Raw genomic sequence first — 21,511 nt, forward strand, 5'->3', positions numbered from 1 at the left:
GCGACATGTCATTTCTTCTGGGCTGACAAAAAACTTTAGTCTGTTATTGGAGGTAATTTGACAAGTCATTAGAGGTGATTGGATGGGACATTGGAGGTGATTGAGCAAATTATTAGAGGTGATTGGACAAATCAGGGGTGATTGGTTATTCGAGGTGATTAGACAAGTCATTACAGGTGGTTTGACAAATCATTGGGTGTGAATGGACAAGTCATTGTAGGGGATTGAACAAGGCATTGGAGGTAATTGTATGAGTCATGGCAACTTGCCATACTTGTGATGCACTGTACATCTAATGTATAGATTGAATGGCACATATCTTGCAATTGTATCCACAAATTATTTTTGTTATTGGCATATGCACTGTGGGTGCTGGACCACCTGTAACACCCGCTCGGCCACGTTGCCACCGCCTCCATACTGTGGGATCCGTCCAGCCACCATCTAGCTCAGCTGCATCGCCTGGCTACCTCTTCTTACATAGGTAGTCAGACAGCGCTGCAGCTCATCTTCACGATCCACTCCCCCCCTTCCTGGCTCCCTCTTCTCCCCCCAGCATCTTCTGGGAGTGATGATATTTCTCCCAACCCGCACCCAGGCAACCCACAGTGTCCTGTTCCACAGCATTAGGGCAGGAAGCAGAGGAGGACAGAGACACTGCACACAGAGTCAGGTCTTAGTAGTGTCCTGGTAGGTAGAACAGCCGGTTGGTAGATGCTGCTGCTCTGGAAAAACGTAAGTATTACACACACACTCTCTCTCTCTCTCTTTCTCTTTCTATCTCTCCCTGGCAGGAGCTCTACCTGGTGTAATGTGTGAAAAGGGGTTCTACCTGGCATAATGTGTAAAAGGTGACTCTACCTGGCATAATGTGTAAAAGGGGCTTTACCTGGCAGTAATGTGTAACAGTGGCTACACCTGGCAGTAATGTGTAACAGGGGGCTCTACCTGGAGTAATGTGTAAAAGGCAGCTCTACCTGGCAGTAGGGTGTAAAAGGGGGCTGTACCTGGCAGTAATGTGTAACAGTGGCTCCACTTGGCAGTAATGTATAACAGGGGCTATACCTGGCTGTAATGTGTAAAAGGGGCTCTTCCTGTCATAACATGTAAAAGGTGCTCTACCTGGCAGTAATATGTAAAAGGGGCTCTGCCTGAAGTAATGTGTGAAAAGGGGCTCTACCTGGCATAATGTGTAAAATGTGTCTCCACCTGGCAGTAATGTGTAACAGTGGCTCCACCTGGCAGTAATGTGTAAAAGGGGGCTCTACCTGGTAGTAATGTGCAACAGTGGCTCCACCTGGCAGTAATGTGTATCAGGGGCTCTACCTGGCTGTAATTTGTAAAAGGAGGCTATACCTGGTGCAATGTGTAAAAGGGAGCTCTGCCCGGCGTAATATGTTAAAGGGAGCTCTACCTGGCTGTAATGTGTTAAAGGGGCCTCTACCTGGCATAATGTGTAAAAGGAGCTCTATCTGGCATAATATGTAAAAGGTGGCTCTACCTGGCATGATGTGTAAAAGGGGATTTACCTGTGTAATGTATCAAAAGGGCTTTACCTGTTATAATGTGTAAAATGGGGCTTTACCTGGTAGTAATGTGTGACAGTTGCTCCACCTGGCAGTAATGTGTAAAAGGGGGCTCTACCTGGAGTAATGTGTAAAAGGGAGCTCTACCTGGCAGTAATGTGTAAAAGGGGGCTCTACCTGGCAGTAATGTGTAACAATGGCTCCACCTGGCAGTAATGTGTAACAGGGGCTCTACCTGGCTGTAATGTGTAAAAGGGGCTCTACCTGGCATAATGTGTAAAAGGGAGCTCTACCTGGCAGTAATGTGTAAAAAGGGGGCTCTACCTGGTGTAATGTGTAAAAGGGGGCTCTACCTGGTGTAATGTGTAAAAGGGAGCTCTGCCTGGCATAATGTGTAAAAGGGGGCTCTACCTGGTGTAAGTGTGAAAAGGGGCCTCTACCTGGCATAATGTGTAAATTGGGACACTACCAGGAGTAATGTGTATAAGGAGCTCTACCTGGTGTAATGTGTTTAAGTGGCACTACTGTGTGGCATAATTTGAATAATGGAGACTACTGTGCTGAGTAATATGAATTGGTATTATTTTGTGACAACGCCCCTTCCACATGAAACCATGCACCCTATTTTTTTTACGCTCACCTTTGGTGCGCACTGCTCTATTTTAAATATGGGGGGGAGCACCAATTCTCTTTCTGACACAGGGCACCAAATTGTCTAGCTATGGCATGTATTAATTTTCCTTACCAATGACTGGTACAAAAGTCAATCTCATGGCACAACCCTGCTCTTATTGAAATATAGAAAGCTTTGGCATGATACAAATACAGAATTTTTAAGACTAAATCCACCACACATCAGTGTTAAGTGTGTATAATTTTGAAAGGTACTGTATGTGTACTCTCTTGTTTAGAATGGTAATAAGTTGCTGCAAGCCCCTTGAGCAGTGGAGATAATCAGGGTGGTCATGCACGGCTGATAACTTGACACCTTTTTACAATTAGTTCTGAGCTGAGTCAACACTTTCATCTGCTAAATTCACCCTTGCCACTGACAACTGTCTCAACACTTTTACAAGTTCCAAATACAATCTATTGCTTACTGCTTCTTCTTAATGGCAGCTACCCAAAGAGAGGGATTTTTGCTGTGGTAATATAAGGGGAATTAGTCCTCTCCTCTGTGCAGATCTACTAACACATGAATTAAAAATTCTAAAACAAGACGTCTGCACTTGAACATTTGAATAAGAATGTTGGCCACATTCTCTGATTCCCCCCATAAATGGTAATAACACCTCCACCAACTAAAGGTGTGGCTTTGAGCAACAAAGCAACACAAAATCATTTAATTCAATGAACTTAGATAAGAAATTGCAGTAGTTATGACCTTACGGAAATATAATATACTATAGTTTCATGAGAAAGCAATATAAAAAAAACCTACATATTATTCAAAGAAAATAATCCACCCTGAAGGGTGAGAAAACAAAGCATAATGTCTTACCTAATAGTATGATGCGTAACCACATCCTCTGTCCCTGAGCTCTACACACCTGTGAATAAAAGCAGAAAGAATGTTCTGAATTAAAATAAGATTTTTTCACCTTGAACTTATTTTCTACAGAGAACCAAGTAATTTCATAACAGTTGATAATACATAATTGATGCTAATTCATGTTTAAATTACTATTAATAAAGGAAACTGTAATTTAACTCCCTCCACTTCGGTGTGGTTTTATATGGAAGTACTATAGGGCACAGCATGTTATTGTAGCCAAGTACTGTCTATGCAGGTAAACAGTATGACAGAAGCACAGCTTTGCTTATTATAGCACAAACCAAATGTAGTTGTGGCTGTTTAGGGAAGATAGGCCCTGTAGTAGTCACACTCAAAGGTGGTCCCATAGAGAATGCTGTCTCTGATGGTGAATGTGAGGATACACCAACACTACTCTTTGTTCTTGTCTTAAGCTGGGTACACACTTATATAATCGTCCACAAATGTATACAGTAGGTGTGTGTGTAAGACACTCCTGCAGTGCTGCTGCAGCTGTCTGATTGGGAGGTCACATCTTATGTGCTGTTTAATATTTTAGATGCCAACCTCCCGATCCCATAGAAGCCTGTACACACTGAGCTATTTGCAACTCGATGTGTACAGGAGTCACAGAAGGTCAAGCTGGGTACACACTACTCAGCTGATTGGGTCCCTTTAACTCAATCTAACAGATATAGGGATAAATAATATTATTAACAATAATAGATGGTTGTGAGGATGCTATAATGCAGAAGCATTATCAGTCACTGCCATCTAGTTCCCTATGATGAAGGCTGTCCCATTGTAAATAATAATAATGATAATTAAGCAGGTAACTCTAAAGTCCATGAACAAATGTTGTTGTGTTATCAATTTGGGCCTAATACTTCTATGCTCATAAGTGGATATCCACTAAGCTGTAAATCATTTGGCTTTAACGTACTCTTTAACTTATCAGCTATAGTTTTCTTTTTTTAATTTGCATAAAACAAATAATATCTATTTGATAACATTGTTTTTATGTTGTACACGTCTACAAAACATCTGCTAAGCGTTCAGCATTTTACATATACATCTCGGCGATACTGCGATACATAGCAATTGTTTGTCTCCATAAGCTTGCCTGGAAACTCCCTAAAAAGGAGGAAATGTCTCAGCAAACTCCCTGTGGATCTATTCTTTCTTTTTATGAAAACCCAGCCTCGGGTTAATGAAATTAAACTGCAGAGAAAACTATGTATCGCTTGCAGGTCTATTGTAAGACTCACCTGGACTTTCACTTTTCTCTGATCTCCAAGTTTGAGAGTTTGTTTCCTCCTCCACCCCAAATCACTACTGTACTTCTCTTCCTTCAGCTGCCTTTTTAAAGCACGGCTCACCTACAAGCCTCCGCAGTGTATGTGATAAGGGAGTGTGTCAGTATCCTCATCAGACGCACACACCCAAACATGGTTACTCATCACATACCATATCCTAGACACAGCATGCCTGTATTACAGTCCACAGGTACAGATCTATGCACAGAACCAAAGCACACTAATAACATCAGGCTGAGAGTACACTGCCAGTATTTCTGGCATTGTGACAATCAGTCATTATGAGTCTACCACTCTCTCACAGGTGTGAATAAAACTATAACACTAAGGAGTTACAGAAGAGGAGTTGGAATGTACGCTCTGTTCCTGTAACATCTATAGATCACATAAGACTACAAAGTTAGGGACTTGGTGTGAATTTTCTGGCCGAGGCTCTGAATGTTAAATATACTTAAGAATATCTATAATGTGTTTCTTAAAAATGGTCCAGTTAAACAAGCAGCAAGGCTGTAGAACTTGGTAGATTAAAGTAATCTATAATCTGAAGACTTGATTTGCTGCAGGGATAGAAATAGCTACCTAATAAGTTCTAAGGTGGTAAGTATGGAGTAGGCTGTCTAAAGATCACCAAGATCCAAGAGCAAGAGAAAGTTACTATACTTTCTGTTTTTTGGGTCATGATTGCTTATCCTGAAAAGTACAGATTAAATTGCAGATTACTTAAATTTATCAACTCCTAAGGATTAAAACAATTTTATAGTTTGGTGAGAAAAAAAGATGTGTACTTTTGTTAAGTATGTATGATGTGCTTCTATATATGTATTTTAGCCTAATGCAAAAAGTGATGAAAAACCTATAATTTCTTATATAATATTGTTAAAATTTACTAGAAGATGAAGACTACAGACGCCAAATCATTTTATGAGTCTTTCACTATGTTTAGTTCAACTAAGCCGCAGTCCATTAAATACGTTTTAGTTCTGTTTTTAAGAATTATATGAACCATCGCAAGTTATGATATAACTTGTGCTTAGTAAGTAAGGATGATTTATTGTTCTGGCTCTGAGATGGCCTATGGATAATTAAGTGAGCTCTGAAAGGGTGGAATTTGGGATTAAAGGGTTTTCAAAACGAGACACTGGCTTTTTATATTTGAGAATGACTTTCTAGATTAGTGCCAACATCTCTGGTGAGGTATTGGGTAGAAACATGAGACCTTACAAAATTAGGGTGTCCAGGTTCATTAGCTCTAGAAGTAGCTCTTCAAATGGTCATGTTATAATAATGAAAATCAATCTGTGGGATGTGGATTAATGGCCCAACTATATTCCTCATTTTAATAGAATTTTTTTTTGTGTTTTATCTATTTATTATGAGAGAATGTGTGTATGTAATTGCAGGTTTACCAATATGATCATTATTTTTTTTAACAGATCAGATGTAGGGTTATGGGCCTAGAGTATATGAAACGACTGGGGAGGGAACAATATACCTAAAAGTACCACACAAGTCATTTGCAAATCGCTAATCCCTACTATTTCTGAGCTAGTGTAAAATAGAATAGTCTACTCTTGATCAAGAGAAAGAAACTTTAGTTTTAACGTACAGAATAAATAAAGGTTTGGTGCTTTAAAACGGGGGGCAGCTCTATCCCGAAGCCCACCTGCAGGGCCACAAAGTGCAGAAAATAAAATAAATATGGATACAGCGCAAACCTCTATGGGGTGAAATGTCCGTGCTACAAAACACTGTCTGTGATGGACATTTATAATGGCCCAGTTGCAGTCAGAAAGTCCATATTAAAATGTCTTTAATCACCAGCTTTAGCCCAAAAATACTTCTATGTCCTTCACACTAGACAACTGTAAACTCTCTCCTCCCTCTATTTCACTCTGGGAATGGGTATCTCAGATAAGAGAGCAGAAAAGACAGCAATAGTGTAATACAGTTTTATTAAGAACAATATAAAACACAACCTTAGTAGCGTACCTCAGGTAATGGTGTTTAACGCACACCAATTCTCGCAAGTGGTATAGGGTCTTTTTTGATGCTCCCCGGCAACAAGTATTCCCCATTTCACAGAGTCCTGGGCAGGCAGTAGTAAGGTCTTTCACCTGATAATAATACATCTGCCCCACTGTCCTTTATTACATTTCAAGATGCTGACACACTCAGGATTCAAACCCATCACATGTGGCATTGCAGTGAGACACTCTTCATGAGCTATGTGACCCTGCATAGACAGCTAGAGAATTCTAACTATTTGAAGCTCACCTTGTACTTTGCAAATAAAATATCAGCATTATAGTTGAGCAGATCTATGCAGTGTGTGGCTGCAAGGAATTGGATGTGTGGTGGCACATCATATAGATCTACTCAAGTGCAATACTGATTACTTTTTAAAAGATACAAGATTTTCATATAGTTAGCAATCTCATAGTTTTAATGCAGGATCAAATAGCTCAATGATTAAGGTGAATAATTGGAATGCAACAGGTTATGGATTTGAATGCTGTGTATGGCATTATATTGAAATGTGTTGTACATTAAAGGGTATTGTGACTGAATAACAAAGAGATGTCCAAATACATTCTCCTGCAATGTTCCATAAATGTGTTTGTATAATAAATAAATATATATATGTATATATATATATATGTATATATATATATATATACACACAGTATATATATTACAGCTATGCGCACTACCACCTTGTCTTGTAATAATATGTATATTTTTTTAAATAATTTTTATTTACTATAACACAACTTCAAAATATTCTTTCTAGGCAGGTATAAGGATGAGTTTTATTAAGAAATGCTACAATAAAACAATAACAAAAATCTTAAGAGGGCATTAGAGGGTTCTATGGTATTCCTGTGAAACTACACAGACCATTGGCGTTTCTATAATGGGTGCGGTGCACACAGGCCCCTGGGGCCAGGGGAGCCCACACCGCACCCATTGCACCCATTTCAACACTTACCTTTCTGGAGTCCAGCGTCAGGAACGGCAATTACGGTGGAAATCGCCACCAAAATGGCCACCGCACATGCGCGGTAGCCAAATTGGTCTCCGGATCATGGCGGGCGCCATGTTTCCGGAGACCTGCGCATGCGCAGTAGACGCCGGCACAATGCCGGAGTCTACAGCGCCATACAGAGGAGGGGGCCCACTCGGAGGTGCACACGGGCCCCCTCCTCTGTAGAAACGCCCCTGATACAGACTCAATATTTCAGTTATTAATCTCATAAAAAGTCACAGTGGGTTTAAAATAGTTAATGTTGCATTTATTCTAAGATGAATAGTGAAGAGTCCAAATGACATATGGTAAATAATATGCCCTCAAGGTATAAAAGATCTCATGGTCTGACTGTCTGATTTCCTGTACGCTCAGTGTGTAATCTCCATATTCAGCACCTCCCAGGGTGTGTCAGCTGTCTGCATTCAGGTATAGAAAAACAATCTACTTCAGTTACACATAGTTTACGGTGAAGTCACTTCCGTGAGTAACCGCAAAACAAACAATTCCAAGGAAACAAATACAGTTTAGCTAATGTTATCCCCAACCAAGTTAATCAAATAAAATCCTACCAGTGTTATTTCTACATTCATTAAGACATTAATGAACATCATAAAGTTATCAGATTATATATACACAATCTACCAAGTATGTCTTGGCAATTCTATTATTGTTGGATTTAGAGGAGCATTCACAGCAAGGTGTGAATCTGAGCTGCTTTTTCCCCTGGTGGAGCCTTAGGCATGGGCGCTGCTCTGTTATATTGGGCAGCAACAGGAGACAGCTACTGGCACAAAGGGAGGAGTGCCATAGTGAAAATAAAGACACTGTTTTAAGCATCTTTAGTTTTGCCAGCATGCTGAAAGATTTTTGCTGAAGTATTTCAGCAAAAGCCTCTGTTGTATGTGCAGACTATAAACAGGGTCGTAGAGAGTGGTGCTGGGCCTTGGTAATGTAGAAGGCATGGCCTAATCAGGGAGCGTGGCCATGCACCCCACAGAAAAACCCATATCATTAAAAAAGGGGGGCACTGTGCAAATTCGTGTGTGTGTTTGCAACAGCATCTTACCTTCTTGATCAAGTAGGTGGGTCCCTCCTCTTCAGCCGGGGCCATCTTCTCAGTAATATTCGGGAATATGACACATGTGCTAGTCTTTGCTTTCACTGTGAGGCATCATCTTCCCTAACATGTGGCTAGGAAGATGGTACCGTGACGGACCCTGGCCTCCTCTGAGCTCCTCCAACAAGCCCAGACCCCCTCTCGGCACCAGTGAATATTAGGTGTGTTGGTTATTAGGTGTGCTAGTTAAAACCAAATCGATGCTATAAGCAGAGAGAGCCATGTGGCTGACAGACTTGGTATTTTACCTTTTTAAAAAGCCAAACAATGTAAGTGGGAGCTTGTTTACAGAAACTGAGGAACCTCAGTAAAACTGTTGGTTTCCGAGGTCTCTACAGAAGCGAAGTTGCAGCCAAATTAAAATTTTACATACAGTATAACAGGGAATGCTCCTTTAAATTGAAATGGTTGCTCTTTGACTTAAAGCAGTACAACAGTACTGAAGGCAGCGTTATTACAGTATATCAGTTATCAAATATGCAAAATGAGCCTCTGAAAGTGGTTGTCTTTACAGTCTTCTGCTACCAGCAGTAAAGGGGGGTAAACACTGAGAGATCCATGCTAATTTCTAAGCAATCTGGCTAGATTTCTTAGAAATTAAGCACGGATCTCTCCGTGTGTATGCCCATAGCAATAGCGATGCGGTTCTAGATTGGCGGTTCTAGATTGTGCCTGCATGCAGGCACAATCTAGCGAGATCACTCACTTCACCGCTGTGTGAAGTGAGCAGCCCTCCAAGTGTTGAGCGGGGGGAGATGTGTGCTGAGCTGTCTGTGAAAGATCGCTCAGCACACATCTCTAGGTGTTTACCCCCCATAACAGGTAATGTGTAAACCGGACACCTCACCCAAATGCCAAACAGATATCTGCCTAGTTTGGCTACCCACAATGGAAAGTAACACTGCCACTTGCTATACAGGAATGCCCCGATCCTCGCAAGTACACCATCAGAAGCACCAAAGTAATGCACCCTGCAGTTGATGCCATTTTGAAATGCTAAATTATGTTTCAATATGTAGAAATGAAAGCAGTAGTGCATTATAGGGATCATGATTTCACAAAATAGAATTTGTGTTGCAGCTTCAAAGAATCTTAAAATTTATTGTGAATGTCTAGATGTCACGACTGGCCGGCAGATTCTCCAGATATGTCAATCTGAAAATCACCACCAGTGATTTATGGTTACTTCAGACATGGTAATTGCAACCACCAAAGGAATTATGGGAAGTAACTCCTACCACAGCGGTCGTTTGATTCCGCTCACAATATATATATGCTTAAAAATAAGTAACATGTGCCTCTGAATACCATAGGTCTAAGATCATAGAAAATCAGAACTAGAAATTATTAGAATTTAATTTTAAGAATAACTGCAGAGTTTACAGGTACAAAAACGGATTAAAAAGAGTATATGATTATTTTAAAAGTGCACACAGATTATAGACAATTTCAGATAAAAAAATAGGAATAAGTTCAGAAAACAAGGCTGCTTACGTGTGAGGACTAGTCTCTTGTCGTGGAGTAGATCACAAAACATTAATTGGTGCACCCTTCAGTCATAGCTGACTTCTCAAGTAGTGAACACATTGCGCTGTTTTCAATTCATTTTTAAACCTTCCCCCCACACCCCCCTCCTGGCAGCTACTCCAAAGGGAAGCCATTTCAATGTCAGAAGGGGTTGTTTGTGTGCCTAGGTATCTGAAGGTCCTTTGTGTGCCCTTAACCCAGCTTCCCGTTCCACAAGCAGGGGCACTTAATTACTTGCTTTATTCTGTTTGAAGCCTAATGCTAGCCATACATCAGACCAACTTTCCTCCAACCATTCAACTAACCAACCATCCATCTTGTCTGTCCAACTGAAACGCTGCCCCACACACCTAACCAACTTTTTCATCAAAACTGCTGTATGTGGGGGAGGGGTGCTGGCAGGGGAGACTGCTGCTGCTGTACGTGTGTGGGTGGGGGTGGTGGTGCTGACAGGGGAGACAGTATTGCTGCTGTATGTGTGTGGGGGAGGGGGGTGCTGGCAGGGGAGACTGCTGCTGCTGTACGTGTGTGTGTGTGTGTGTGTGTGTGTGTGTGTGTGTGTGTGTGTGTGTGTGTGTTGTGTGTGTGTGTGTGTGTGTGTGTGTGTGTGGGAAGGGGGTGCTAGCAGGGGAGACTGCTGCTGCTGTACGTGTGTGGGTGGGAAGGGGGTGCTGGCAGGGGAGACTGCTGCTGCTGTACGTCTGTGTGTGGGAAGGCGGTGCTGGCAGGGGAGACTGCTGCTGCTGTACGTGTGTGGGTGGGGGTGGGGGTGCTGACAGGGGAGACAGTGTTGCTGCTGTATGTGTCTGGGGGAGGGGGGTGCTGGCAGGGGAGACAGTGTTGCTGTTGTATGGGGGGTGCTCGCAGGGGAAACAGTGTTGCTGCCATATGTGGGTGGGGGGTGCTGGCAGGGGAGACAGTGCTGTTGTTGTATGGGGGGGTGCTGGCAGGGGAAACAGTGTTGCTGCCATATGTGGGTGGGGGGTGCTGGCAGGAGTGACAGTGTTGCTGTTGTATGGGGGGGCAGGGGAAACTGTTGCTGCTGCATGTGGAGTGCTAACTATAAGAGATGTTGAGATGCCCGAAGTCTAAAAGGTCCAATCCAGAGGTAGAGAGGATGCCCAGGTTCAATCAAGAGCTCGATAGTTGGCCCTAAATTGCTCTAGTTGTTTGCATAGTGTACTAATTTAGTTAAAATGTTCCAGGTGACTGCTGTGGCTAATACTTCTACCTTATGTCCTATTGAAGAAAACCACTGGTGACCCATCTATCTATTTCAAAAGCAAACCAGGTTTCTAAAACTGTTCGGTACCCACCAGGGACATGCGGTGAGATAAATGGCTCAGGAGGCACTGGCCAGTACCAAAGCCAGATTACACACAATATATGAGCCAAAGGGTTTATGTGGACATTATACACAGGAGCAGAAGTATATACTGATGGAAATTTGGTGAATTTTGATCAGACATGTGCGGAAAAGGTAGGGCCGTAGACTTTTTACTTCAGAGTTTTGACTATAATAATGATTAGAATAATACAAAGAAGATAATTATAATATATTCTTTGTATTTTACATATACTTTATGTAGTCAAAACTTTGGTGTGTATAGTAGTAAAACAGGAAAGTCTCTGCCTCACCTGCCTAACCCCACCACATGTCACTGGTAAGCACAGGGCCGGTGCAAGGTTCCCCGGGACCCTAGGCAAAACTTCTGCCTACTGCCCCTTCCCCGTACCCACCCTTCAGGTGAAAGGCATGCTGCTGCTCTCCCCCACCCCCAGTCTGTTGCATGGCTGCTCTCTTTTCCCCATCTCCCCAGTCTGTGTGGGTGCCTGCTGCTCTCAGCCTCTCACCCCTCTTCCCCCCTCCTCCACTCTGTTAAATGTCTGCTATTCTGTTCCCTCCACCATCTGTGTGCATGCTGGTGCTCATTCCCCCAGACTGTGTGCATGCCTGCTGCTCATCTCCACCCCCCCCCCCCCTTCCCGACTGCTGCTCTCCCCTCCCCCTCTTTCCTTATCAAATGCAGAGAGTGCACTGTGCAGCCACCTTACCTGCAGGCTGCGATGCAGAGTTGAGACTGAGTAGACTGTGAAAGGACCTGGAATGAAGAGCAGCGCCGCATGTTACCCCTGGCCAAGACTCCAGGAGCTATCAAAGTTACTGCCTGTGCTGGAGCTGGAGGCTGCAATATGGGAGCTTGGCAGTCGCTGCTACTGTAAGATATGAGTGCGGGGGGTATTGCGACGCCTGTGGGAGGTAGGACCATGCTACCTTTTTCAGGCATCTGCAGCAGGCCGCCCCCTCAGGTCCCGGTGCCCCTAGGCAGCTGCCTAAAGCTGCCTAGTGGAAGCTCCAGCCCTGGGTAAGCACAGCAAGTGTGATCAACCTGTTACTCACCTGTAGTGGCGGCTCCAGAGGTGGGGCTGTAGCGCCAACTGGCAGTTGATGCGGCTTCTCTATTTGAACTTTGGACTGCGCTGCAGCACCCTCTCTGGAGCCACCACTGCTTCACCTGCATTAGTGCAGCCTGCTGTACCTGAGCTACAGTAGAGGCTTGGCTTTGAACTTCCTAACACTGCCAAGACTACTCCTTCCCTCACCTCCTACACAAATTTGTTCTGTTTCATTATTTATATAGATATCATTATTATCTTTTTCCTCCCTCCTATTGCTAGTCATTATCATTGTTGGGATTACTATCTCATAATTTACATCTTCAACACGTTTCTTTAGCACTCATTGTAAATATTATTATTATTGTCACAAATGTGAGTGGTTATGCGCAAGCTGTGAGACATTTAGGAGCTGATTCTGATTCGGATGCTGCAGTGTCTGTGTATGCATCTTCTGCTAGTATTGCTTCTATGACTACGGGGTTGATTCAGACCTGATTGCGGCAGGGCGATCAGGTCTGAACTGCTATCGGCAACTCAGTCCAACGATCGCCTATGCCTGATTGACAGGAAGAGTAGTTCGCTGGGCAGGAGGGGACGAGCCAGCTGCATTTTGGGGATGCGGTCCGGGAAACGCAGGCATGCCCGGCCCGCGTGGTGGCCGGACCGCAGTGGCTGGTAGGGAGCTACCTGTCAAGTTCAAAAGCATCGCCGCTGTGCTTTTGTACTTGTGAGGGGGGGGGGGGGGGGCCCTGACATGTGGGGTGGACTAGCCCCTTACTGGGCGTCCCCCCGCATGTCCGAGAAAATGATCATAGATGTGCTAAATTTAGCACATCTACGATCAACTCTGAATTAGCCCCTACATGCAAATGCTGCTACAAGCCCTTCCCTACAAGTGTTCCTCTGAATGTGAGAGGACTGAGGTGACCACTTTGAGCATCTTTAGATGTTCAAATTAGAGATGTGCGGCGGGCACTTTTCGTGTTTTGTGTTTTGGTTCTAATTCCCCACTCGTGTTTTGGTTTTGGTTTGGTTTAGCCAAAACCACCCTTTTGTGTTTTGGTTTTGGATCTGGATGATTTTTGAAAAAACATAAAATCAGCTAAAATCAAAGAATTTGGGGGTAATTTTGCTCCTACAGTATTATTAAGCTCAATAACATTCATTTACATTAATTTCCAGTCTATTCTGAACACTTCACACCTTACAATATTGTTTTTAGGCCAAAAGGTTGCATCGAGGTGGCTGTATGACTAAGCTAAGCGACACAAGTGTGCGGCACAAACACCTGGCCCATCTAGGAGTGGCACTGCAGTGGCAGAGAGGATAGCAGATTTAAAAACTAGGCCCCAAACAGTACATCATGCAAAGAAGAAAAAGAGGTGCAATCAGGTAGCTGTATGACTAAACTTAGCGACACAAGTGTGCGGCACAAACACCTGGCCCATTTTGGCGTGGCACTTCAGAGGCAGACAAGATAGCACTTAAAAAAATAGTCCCCAAACAGCACATGATGCAAAGAAGAAAAAGAGGTGCAAGATGTAATTGTCCTTGGGCCCTCCCACACACCCTTATGTTGTATAAACAGGACATGCACACTTTAAAAAAACCAATCATTTCAGCGACAGGGTCTGCCACACGACTGTGGCTGAAATTACTGGTTTGTTTTGGCCCCCACCAAAAAAAAGAAGCAATCAATCTCTCTTGCACAAACTGGCTCTACAGAGGCAAGATGTTGACCTCATCCTCATCCTCTGATTCCTCACCCCTTTCACTGTGTACATCCTCCTCCTCACAGAGTATTAATTTGTCCCCACTGGAATCCACCATCACAGGTCCCTGTGTACTTTCTGGAGGCAATTGCTGGTCAAGGTCTTCCCGGAGGAATTTATAATTCATTTTGATGCACATCATCTTCTCCACATTTTGTGGAAGTAACCTCCTACGTCAATCGCTGACAAAGTTACCGGCTGCACTAAACACTCTTTTGGAGCACACACTGGAGGGGGAGTAACTTAGGTAAAATAAAGCCAGTTTGTGCAAGGGCATCCAAATTGCCTCTTTTTCCTGCCAGTATATGTACAGACTGTCGGACATGCCTACTTGGATGCTGGCACTCATATAATCCTCCAGCATTCTTTCAACGGTGACAGAATCATATGCAGTGACAGTAGACATGTCAGTAATCATTGACAGATCCTTCAGTCTGGACCAGAAGTCACCGCAGGGTTACGTTCCGCTTAAGTTGACAATTTTCTCACCAGCAGGACTTTGAACCTCTGCAGACTTGTGTCTGCCAGAAAGAGAGATACAACATAGGCTTTAAACCTAGGATCGAGCACGATGGCCAAAAAATTTAGTGCTCTGATTCAACAGATTGACCACCCTTGAATCCTTGCAAAGCGAATGAAGGGCTCCATCCACAAGTCCCACATACTATGCGGAATCGCTCCGTCTTAGCTCCTCCTTCAATTTCTCCAGCTGCTTCTGCAAAAGCCTGATGAGGGGAATGACCTGACTCAAGCTGGCAGTGGCTGAAATGACTTCTCGTGTGGCAAGTTCGAAGGGTTGGAGAACCTTGCACAAGACGGAAATCATTCTCCACTGCGCTTGAGTCAGGTGCATTCCCCCTACTTTGCCTTTATCGTAGAGTTGGATGTATAGGCTTAAATGGCCTTTTGCGGCTCCTCCATCCTCTGAAGCATACAGAGTGTTGAATTTCACCTTGTTACCACTTCTTGCTTCAGGTGATGGCAGGACAGGTTCTAGTGCGTTTGATGGCGCTCCAGTCTTCGGCACGTGGTGGCTGAATGCCGATAGTGGACCACAAGTTTTCGGGCCACGACAGCATCTCCTGCACGCCCCTGTCATTTTCCAAAAAATTCTGCACCACCAAATTAATTGTATGTGCAAAACATGGGATGTGCTGGAATTTGCCCAGAAGTAATGCACGTACAATATTGGCGGCGTTGTCCGATATCACAAGTCCCCAGGAGAGTCTAATTGGGGTAAGCCATTATGCAATGATGTCCCACAGTTTCCTTATGAGGTTTTCAGCAGTGTGCCCCTTAAGGAAAGCGGTGATACATAGCGTAGCCTGCCTAGGAACGAGTTGGTATTTGTGAGATGCTGCTACTGGTGCCGCTGCTGTTGTTGCTGTGGAAGGCCATATATTTACCCAGTGGGCTGTCACAGTCATATAGTCCTTAGTCTGCCATGTTCCACTTGTCCACATGTCCGTGGTTAAGTGGACAGTGGTTACAACTGCATTGTTTAGGACACTTAGGACACTTTTTCTGACGTCTCTGTAGATTCTCAGTATCGCCTGCCTAGTGAAGTGGAACCTAGATGGGATTTGATACCAGGGACACAGTACCTTAAAACAATTCTTTAAGTCCCACTGAACTAATGGCGGATACCGGACGCACGTGTAACACCAACATAGCTGTCAAGGCCTCAGTTATCCACTTTGCAAAAGGATGACTTCGGTCATATTTCATCTTCCTCACAAAGGACTGTTGGACAGTCAATTGCTTAGTTGAAGGAGTACAAGTGATCTCCCGACTTCCCCTCTGGGATGACGATCAACTCCCAGCAGCAACAACAGCAGCGGCAGCAACAGCAGGCAAACCACTCAAGGATCCTCCGGAGGAATCCCGGTTAGGAAAGGACTCCTCAGTCTTGCCAGTGATATGGCCTGCAGGACTACTGACGTTCCTGACTGAGGAGGAAGTTGACATTGAGGAAGTTGGTGGTGTGGCTTGCAGGAGCTTGGGTACAAGAGGAAGAAGGGATTTAGGTGTCAGTGGACTGCTTACGCTCTTACTCAAAGTTTCACAATTTGACTTCTGATGAATGGGCTGCAGGTGACGTATAAGGGAGGATGTTCCTAGGTGGTTAACGTCCTTACCCCTATTTATTACAGATTGACAGAGGCAACACACAGCTTGACACCTGTTGTCCAGATTTGTGGCGAAATAATTCCACACTGAAGAGGTGGCTTTTTTGGTATTTTACCCAGGCATCACAATGGGCTTATTCATCCCACAGACAACAGGTGTCTCCCCCAGTGCCTGATTTAAACAAACCACATCACCATCAGAATCCTCATCGTCAACTTCCTCCTCAGCACCAGCAACACCCATATCCTCGTCCTGGTGAACTTCAACAGTGACATCTTCAATTTGAATATCAGAAACTGGACTGTGGGTGCTACTTCCAGCACTTGCAGAGGACGTGCAAATGGTGGAAGGAGCAACCTCTTCCCGTCCAGTGTTGGGAAGGTCAGGCATCGCAACCGCCGACACACTTGGACTCTCCTTGGGGATTTGTGATACCATCTTAGAATGCACAGTTCTTTGCTGTGCTTTTGCCAGCTTAACTCTTATCATTTTTCTAGCAGAAGGATGAGGGCTTCCTTCGTCGTGTGAAGCTGAACCACTAGTCATGAACATAGGCCAGGGCCTTAGCCATTCCTTGCCACTCCGTGTCGTAAATGGCATATTGGCAAGTTTAGGTTTCTCCTCAGACCATTTACATTTATTTTTTGGGGTCTTTTTACTGAACTTTGGCTTTTTGGATTGTACATGCCCACTACTATCACATTGGGCATCTGCCTTGGTAGACAACGTTGATGGCATTTCATCATCTATGTCATGACTAGTGGCAGCAGATTCAGCACTAGGAGGAAGTGGTTCTTGATCTTTCCCTATTTTCTCCTCCAAATTTTTGTTCTCCATTATTTTTCTGGAGTTATATAACAATATGCGGTACAGGACAGCGTACCTCTATACCACACAGGGCAAACCCTGTGAACATTATTTGGATTAAATATTAATAGCCCCTTTATTTGGAGTAAATACTATACAGCACAGGACAGCACCACTAAACTTATATGACAGCACCACTGGACTGGACTTTTACGGAATTATATGGATTTATATGGAATTATACGGCAGGATCACTGGATTTATATGGCAGGATCACTGGACTTATATGGCAGTACCGCTGGACACATACGGCAGTATCAATGGACATGTACGGCAGGATCACTGGACTTATACGGCAGGATCACTGGATTTATATGGCAGTACCACTGGACATATATGGCAGTATCAATCGACATATACGGCAGGATCACTGGAATTATATGGCAGGATCACTGGATTTATATGCCAGTACCACTGGAATTATACGGCAGGATCACTGTATTTATACAGCAGTACAGCTGTACATATACGGCAGGATCACTGCAATTATAAGGCAGGATCACTGGAATTATACGGCAGGATCACTGGATTTATACGCCAGTACCACTGGAATTATATGGCAGGATCACTGGAATTATACGGCAGGATCACTGGATTTATATGGCAGGATCACTGCAATTATACGGCAGGATCACTGGACATATATGGCAGGATCACTGCAATTATACGGCAGGATCACTGGAATTATACGCCAGTACCACTGGACTTATACGCCAGTACCACTGGAATTATACGGCAGGATCACTGGAATTATACGGCAGGATCACTGGATTTATAAGGCAGGATCACTGGAATTATATGGCAGGATCACTGGAATTATATACGTCAGGATCACTGGATTTATGCGCCAGTACCACTGGAATTATACGGCAGGATCGCTGGACTTATACGGCAGGATCACTGCAATTATACGGCAGGATCACTGAAATTATACAGCAGGATCACTGGATTTATACGCCAGTACCACTGGAATTATACGGCAGGATCACTGGATTTATACAGCAGTACTGCTGGACATATACAGCAGTATCAATGGACATATACAGCAGGATCACTGGACTTATATGGCAGGATCACTGGATTTATATGGCAGTACCACTGGACATATATGGCAGTATCAATCGACATATACGGCAGGATCACTGGAATTATATGGCAGGATCACTGGATTTATATGCCAGTACCACTGGAATTATACGGCAGGATCACTGGATTTATACGGCAGTACCGCTGTACATATACGGCAGGATCACTGCAATTATACGGCAGGATCACTGGAATTATACGGCAGGATCATTGGAATTATACGGCAGGATCACTGGATTTATACGCCAGTACCACTGGAATTATACGGCAGGATCACTGGAATTATACGGCAGGATCACTGTATTTATACGGCAGTACCGCTGTACATATACGGCAGGATCACTGCAATTATACGGCAGGATCACTGGAATTATACGGCAGGATCATTGGAATTATACGGCAGGATCACTGGACTTATACGCCAGTACCACTGGAATTATACGGCAGGATCACTGGAATTATACGGCAGGATCACTGGAATTATACGGCAGGATCACTGGACTTATACGGCAGGATCACTGCAATTATACGACAGGATCACTGGACATATACGGCAGGATCACTGCAATTATACGGCAGGATCACTGGAATTATACGCCAGTACCACTGGATTTATACGCCAGTACCACTGGAATTATACGGCAGGATCACTGGATTTATACGGCAGGATCACTGGAATTATATGGCAGGATCACTGGAATTATTTACGTCAGGATCACTGGACTTATACGCCAGTACCACTGGAATTATACGGCAGGATCACTGCAATTATACAGCAGGATCACTGGATTTATACGCCAGTACCACTGGAATTATACGGCAGGATCACTGGATTTATACAGCAGTACTGCTGGACATATACAGCAGTATCAATGGACATATACGGCAGGATCACTGGACTTATACGGCAGGTTCACTGGAATTATACGGCAGGATCACTGGACTTATATGGCAGTACCGCTGCACATATACGGCAGTATCAATGGACATATACGGCAGGATCACTGGACATATACGGCAGTACCACTGGACATATACGGAAGCACAGGGACACCACCACTGGACTGATGCAGGACAACACAGCACCACTGCAATGAACTGGATTTATACAGCAGCACTGGACATATGGCAGCAGAGGACACCACCACTGTGACTGGACTGATGCAGCACAAGACACCACCACTATACTGATGCAGCACAACACAACACCACTGGACTGTACTTATACAGCAGCACTGGACATATGGCAGCAGAGGACACGGACTCTGAGGACACTGAGGACGGAGACACGTCCTCTCTCTACACTCTCCAATGCCAGAGTGAAAAGGGCGGTGACGCGCGGCTCCTTATATGGAATCCAAACCTCGTGAGAATCCGACAACGGGATGATGACGTTTTGCCTCGTTCTGGTTTCCGAGTCAGGCGGAAAAACCCGAGCCTGACTCGGATCCGGGCTCGGGTGGTGAAGTTCGGTAGGGTTAGGTTCTCTGAGAACCGAACCCGCTCATCTCTAGTGCAAATGCCTGTTTGTGCATCTTTAGATGGAACCATTGGTTGCACCATGAAAACTACCGGTATCTGGTCTAAAGATCTACTCTAAAAAGGTCTACAGTCAATAGGTCGACCACTAATGGTTGATATTCATTAGGTCGACAGGGTCAAAATGTTGACTGCGTCAAAATGTCGACATGTAAAATGCAGACAGTTCAAAAGGTCGACAGGGTCAAATGGTCAACATGAAAATGGGCGTCTCATATGTGGTCGACGCAAGTTTTTTCCTCTTTTAATTTCTTTCAACTTTTATATACTTTACCATCGCCTTTACCATCCCCTTTTATATACTTTACCATCCCCTTTACCATTACCGCGAGGGGACGCTGTACACTAATGGGACTTGTTTGTGTCAGAAAAGTGACAAAACACCTAGTGACAAAACACCTACTGCTAGTAGCCTTCTGGTGGGGTGTCCTTATTATTAATCATCGTCATTGCTGATTTGAGTCTACCATAGTCACCAAAGTAATTGCTCTCTCTTTTGTTGAATGTCATTGCTGAGTGCCAGGAAGATACTAAGGGTAGAGCCACCAGAGTTACACCAAAGTTGCTAAACCAGCAGTCGCTATAGTTGCTGTATAGCAGCACCTGAGGGGATGCGGTTATGTTACCTGCGCTCAGGATCCCGGCGGTCAGCATGCCGACGCCAGGATCCCGAATGCTAAACATGCAGGCAGTCAGAATGCCGACCCGCAGGGTCTATTACCACTCATATGTGTCCACGACACCCATAGACTGGGAATAGAACCTGTTTCGAGCGCAGCGAGCCACCAAGCCCGCAAGGGGCTTTGTTGCACTCACCCAGGGCCATCTTAACAGCAGTGTAGGCCCCTGGGCACAGCAATGCACTGGGGCCCCTACCCATCTTCCAGTGGTAGAGGTATCAGTGGAAGTTGTGATGTCCAGCGGGCGGTGGGGGATGTTCTCTCTTCCTCTCAGCATGTAAGCAGTAATTTCTGCTAATTACTCCTTTACTGCACAGATGGTGGAAGATGGGGTGGGAGGGAGAACACTAAACTGTAGAAGAGGCATTGGGATGAATGAAGGGGCCCCAGTACATAACTTCCAGGGTGGTAGGGGGTGTGTAATACGCAGGGGAGGGGTGGATAGCGGAGTGGGCTTAATATTCATAATTTTCCGGTGGGAGGTCAGCTTTCTTGACTGCAGATATCTCCAGTTCCTGGAAATAGACTTCTTAGCTTTGAATGCGATAAAAAACTAGAGAGTCCCACCTTTCAGGAGGTTCTGGGGACTTGGGGATCAGAGTTCAGGAGCCAGAGCAATCTACCGGCAAATTTATTAAACTGCAAACCAGATGTGTGGAGCTGGAGCAGGGACCAGCTGTTTGAAAGCTTATATCTCTGGTTCTGGGCATAGTAGAGACAAACTGCCATTGTCCACTGAAAGAGGGGAGTCCCATCTTTTGTAGTATATCCTCAGGAAAACTCTAAGTCAGTCGGAACCCGAGATATCTAACTGGGAAGAGCAATTAACAGTCTTGGATGGGGACCACTGCTTCGAAGTCAGATATCTCCGGTCCCCCAGGGCCGATTTTAAAAAATCTGGTACCCCTGGAAAGAGGGGACCCTCAGCTATCAGCCAAGGCCCTTAGATTCCTGGATACCTTGGGCAAGAGCCCATTGAGCCCATACGA

General features: G+C 44.4%; 1 protein-coding gene across 1 annotated transcript in view; it reads right to left on the minus strand.

Annotated features, from left to right (window-relative positions):
- Positions 1–4,390, minus strand: part of LAMB3 (laminin subunit beta 3) — a 111,932-nt gene extending 107,542 nt beyond the window's left edge. The window contains exons 1-2 of the mRNA XM_063955338.1: positions 4,329–4,390; positions 3,028–3,076 (exon numbers count right to left, since the gene is read on the minus strand). Of these exons, the coding sequence (XP_063811408.1) occupies positions 3,028–3,052 (25 nt within the window). The 5' untranslated portion in view covers positions 3,053–3,076; positions 4,329–4,390. The remainder of the gene's footprint in view (positions 1–3,027; positions 3,077–4,328) is intronic.
- Positions 4,391–21,511: the final 17,121 nt, after the last annotated feature.

The sequence above is a fragment of the Pseudophryne corroboree genome, chromosome 2 (genome assembly GCF_028390025.1).
Source record: "Pseudophryne corroboree isolate aPseCor3 chromosome 2, aPseCor3.hap2, whole genome shotgun sequence".
Classification (NCBI taxonomy): Eukaryota; Metazoa; Chordata; class Amphibia; order Anura; family Myobatrachidae; genus Pseudophryne; species Pseudophryne corroboree.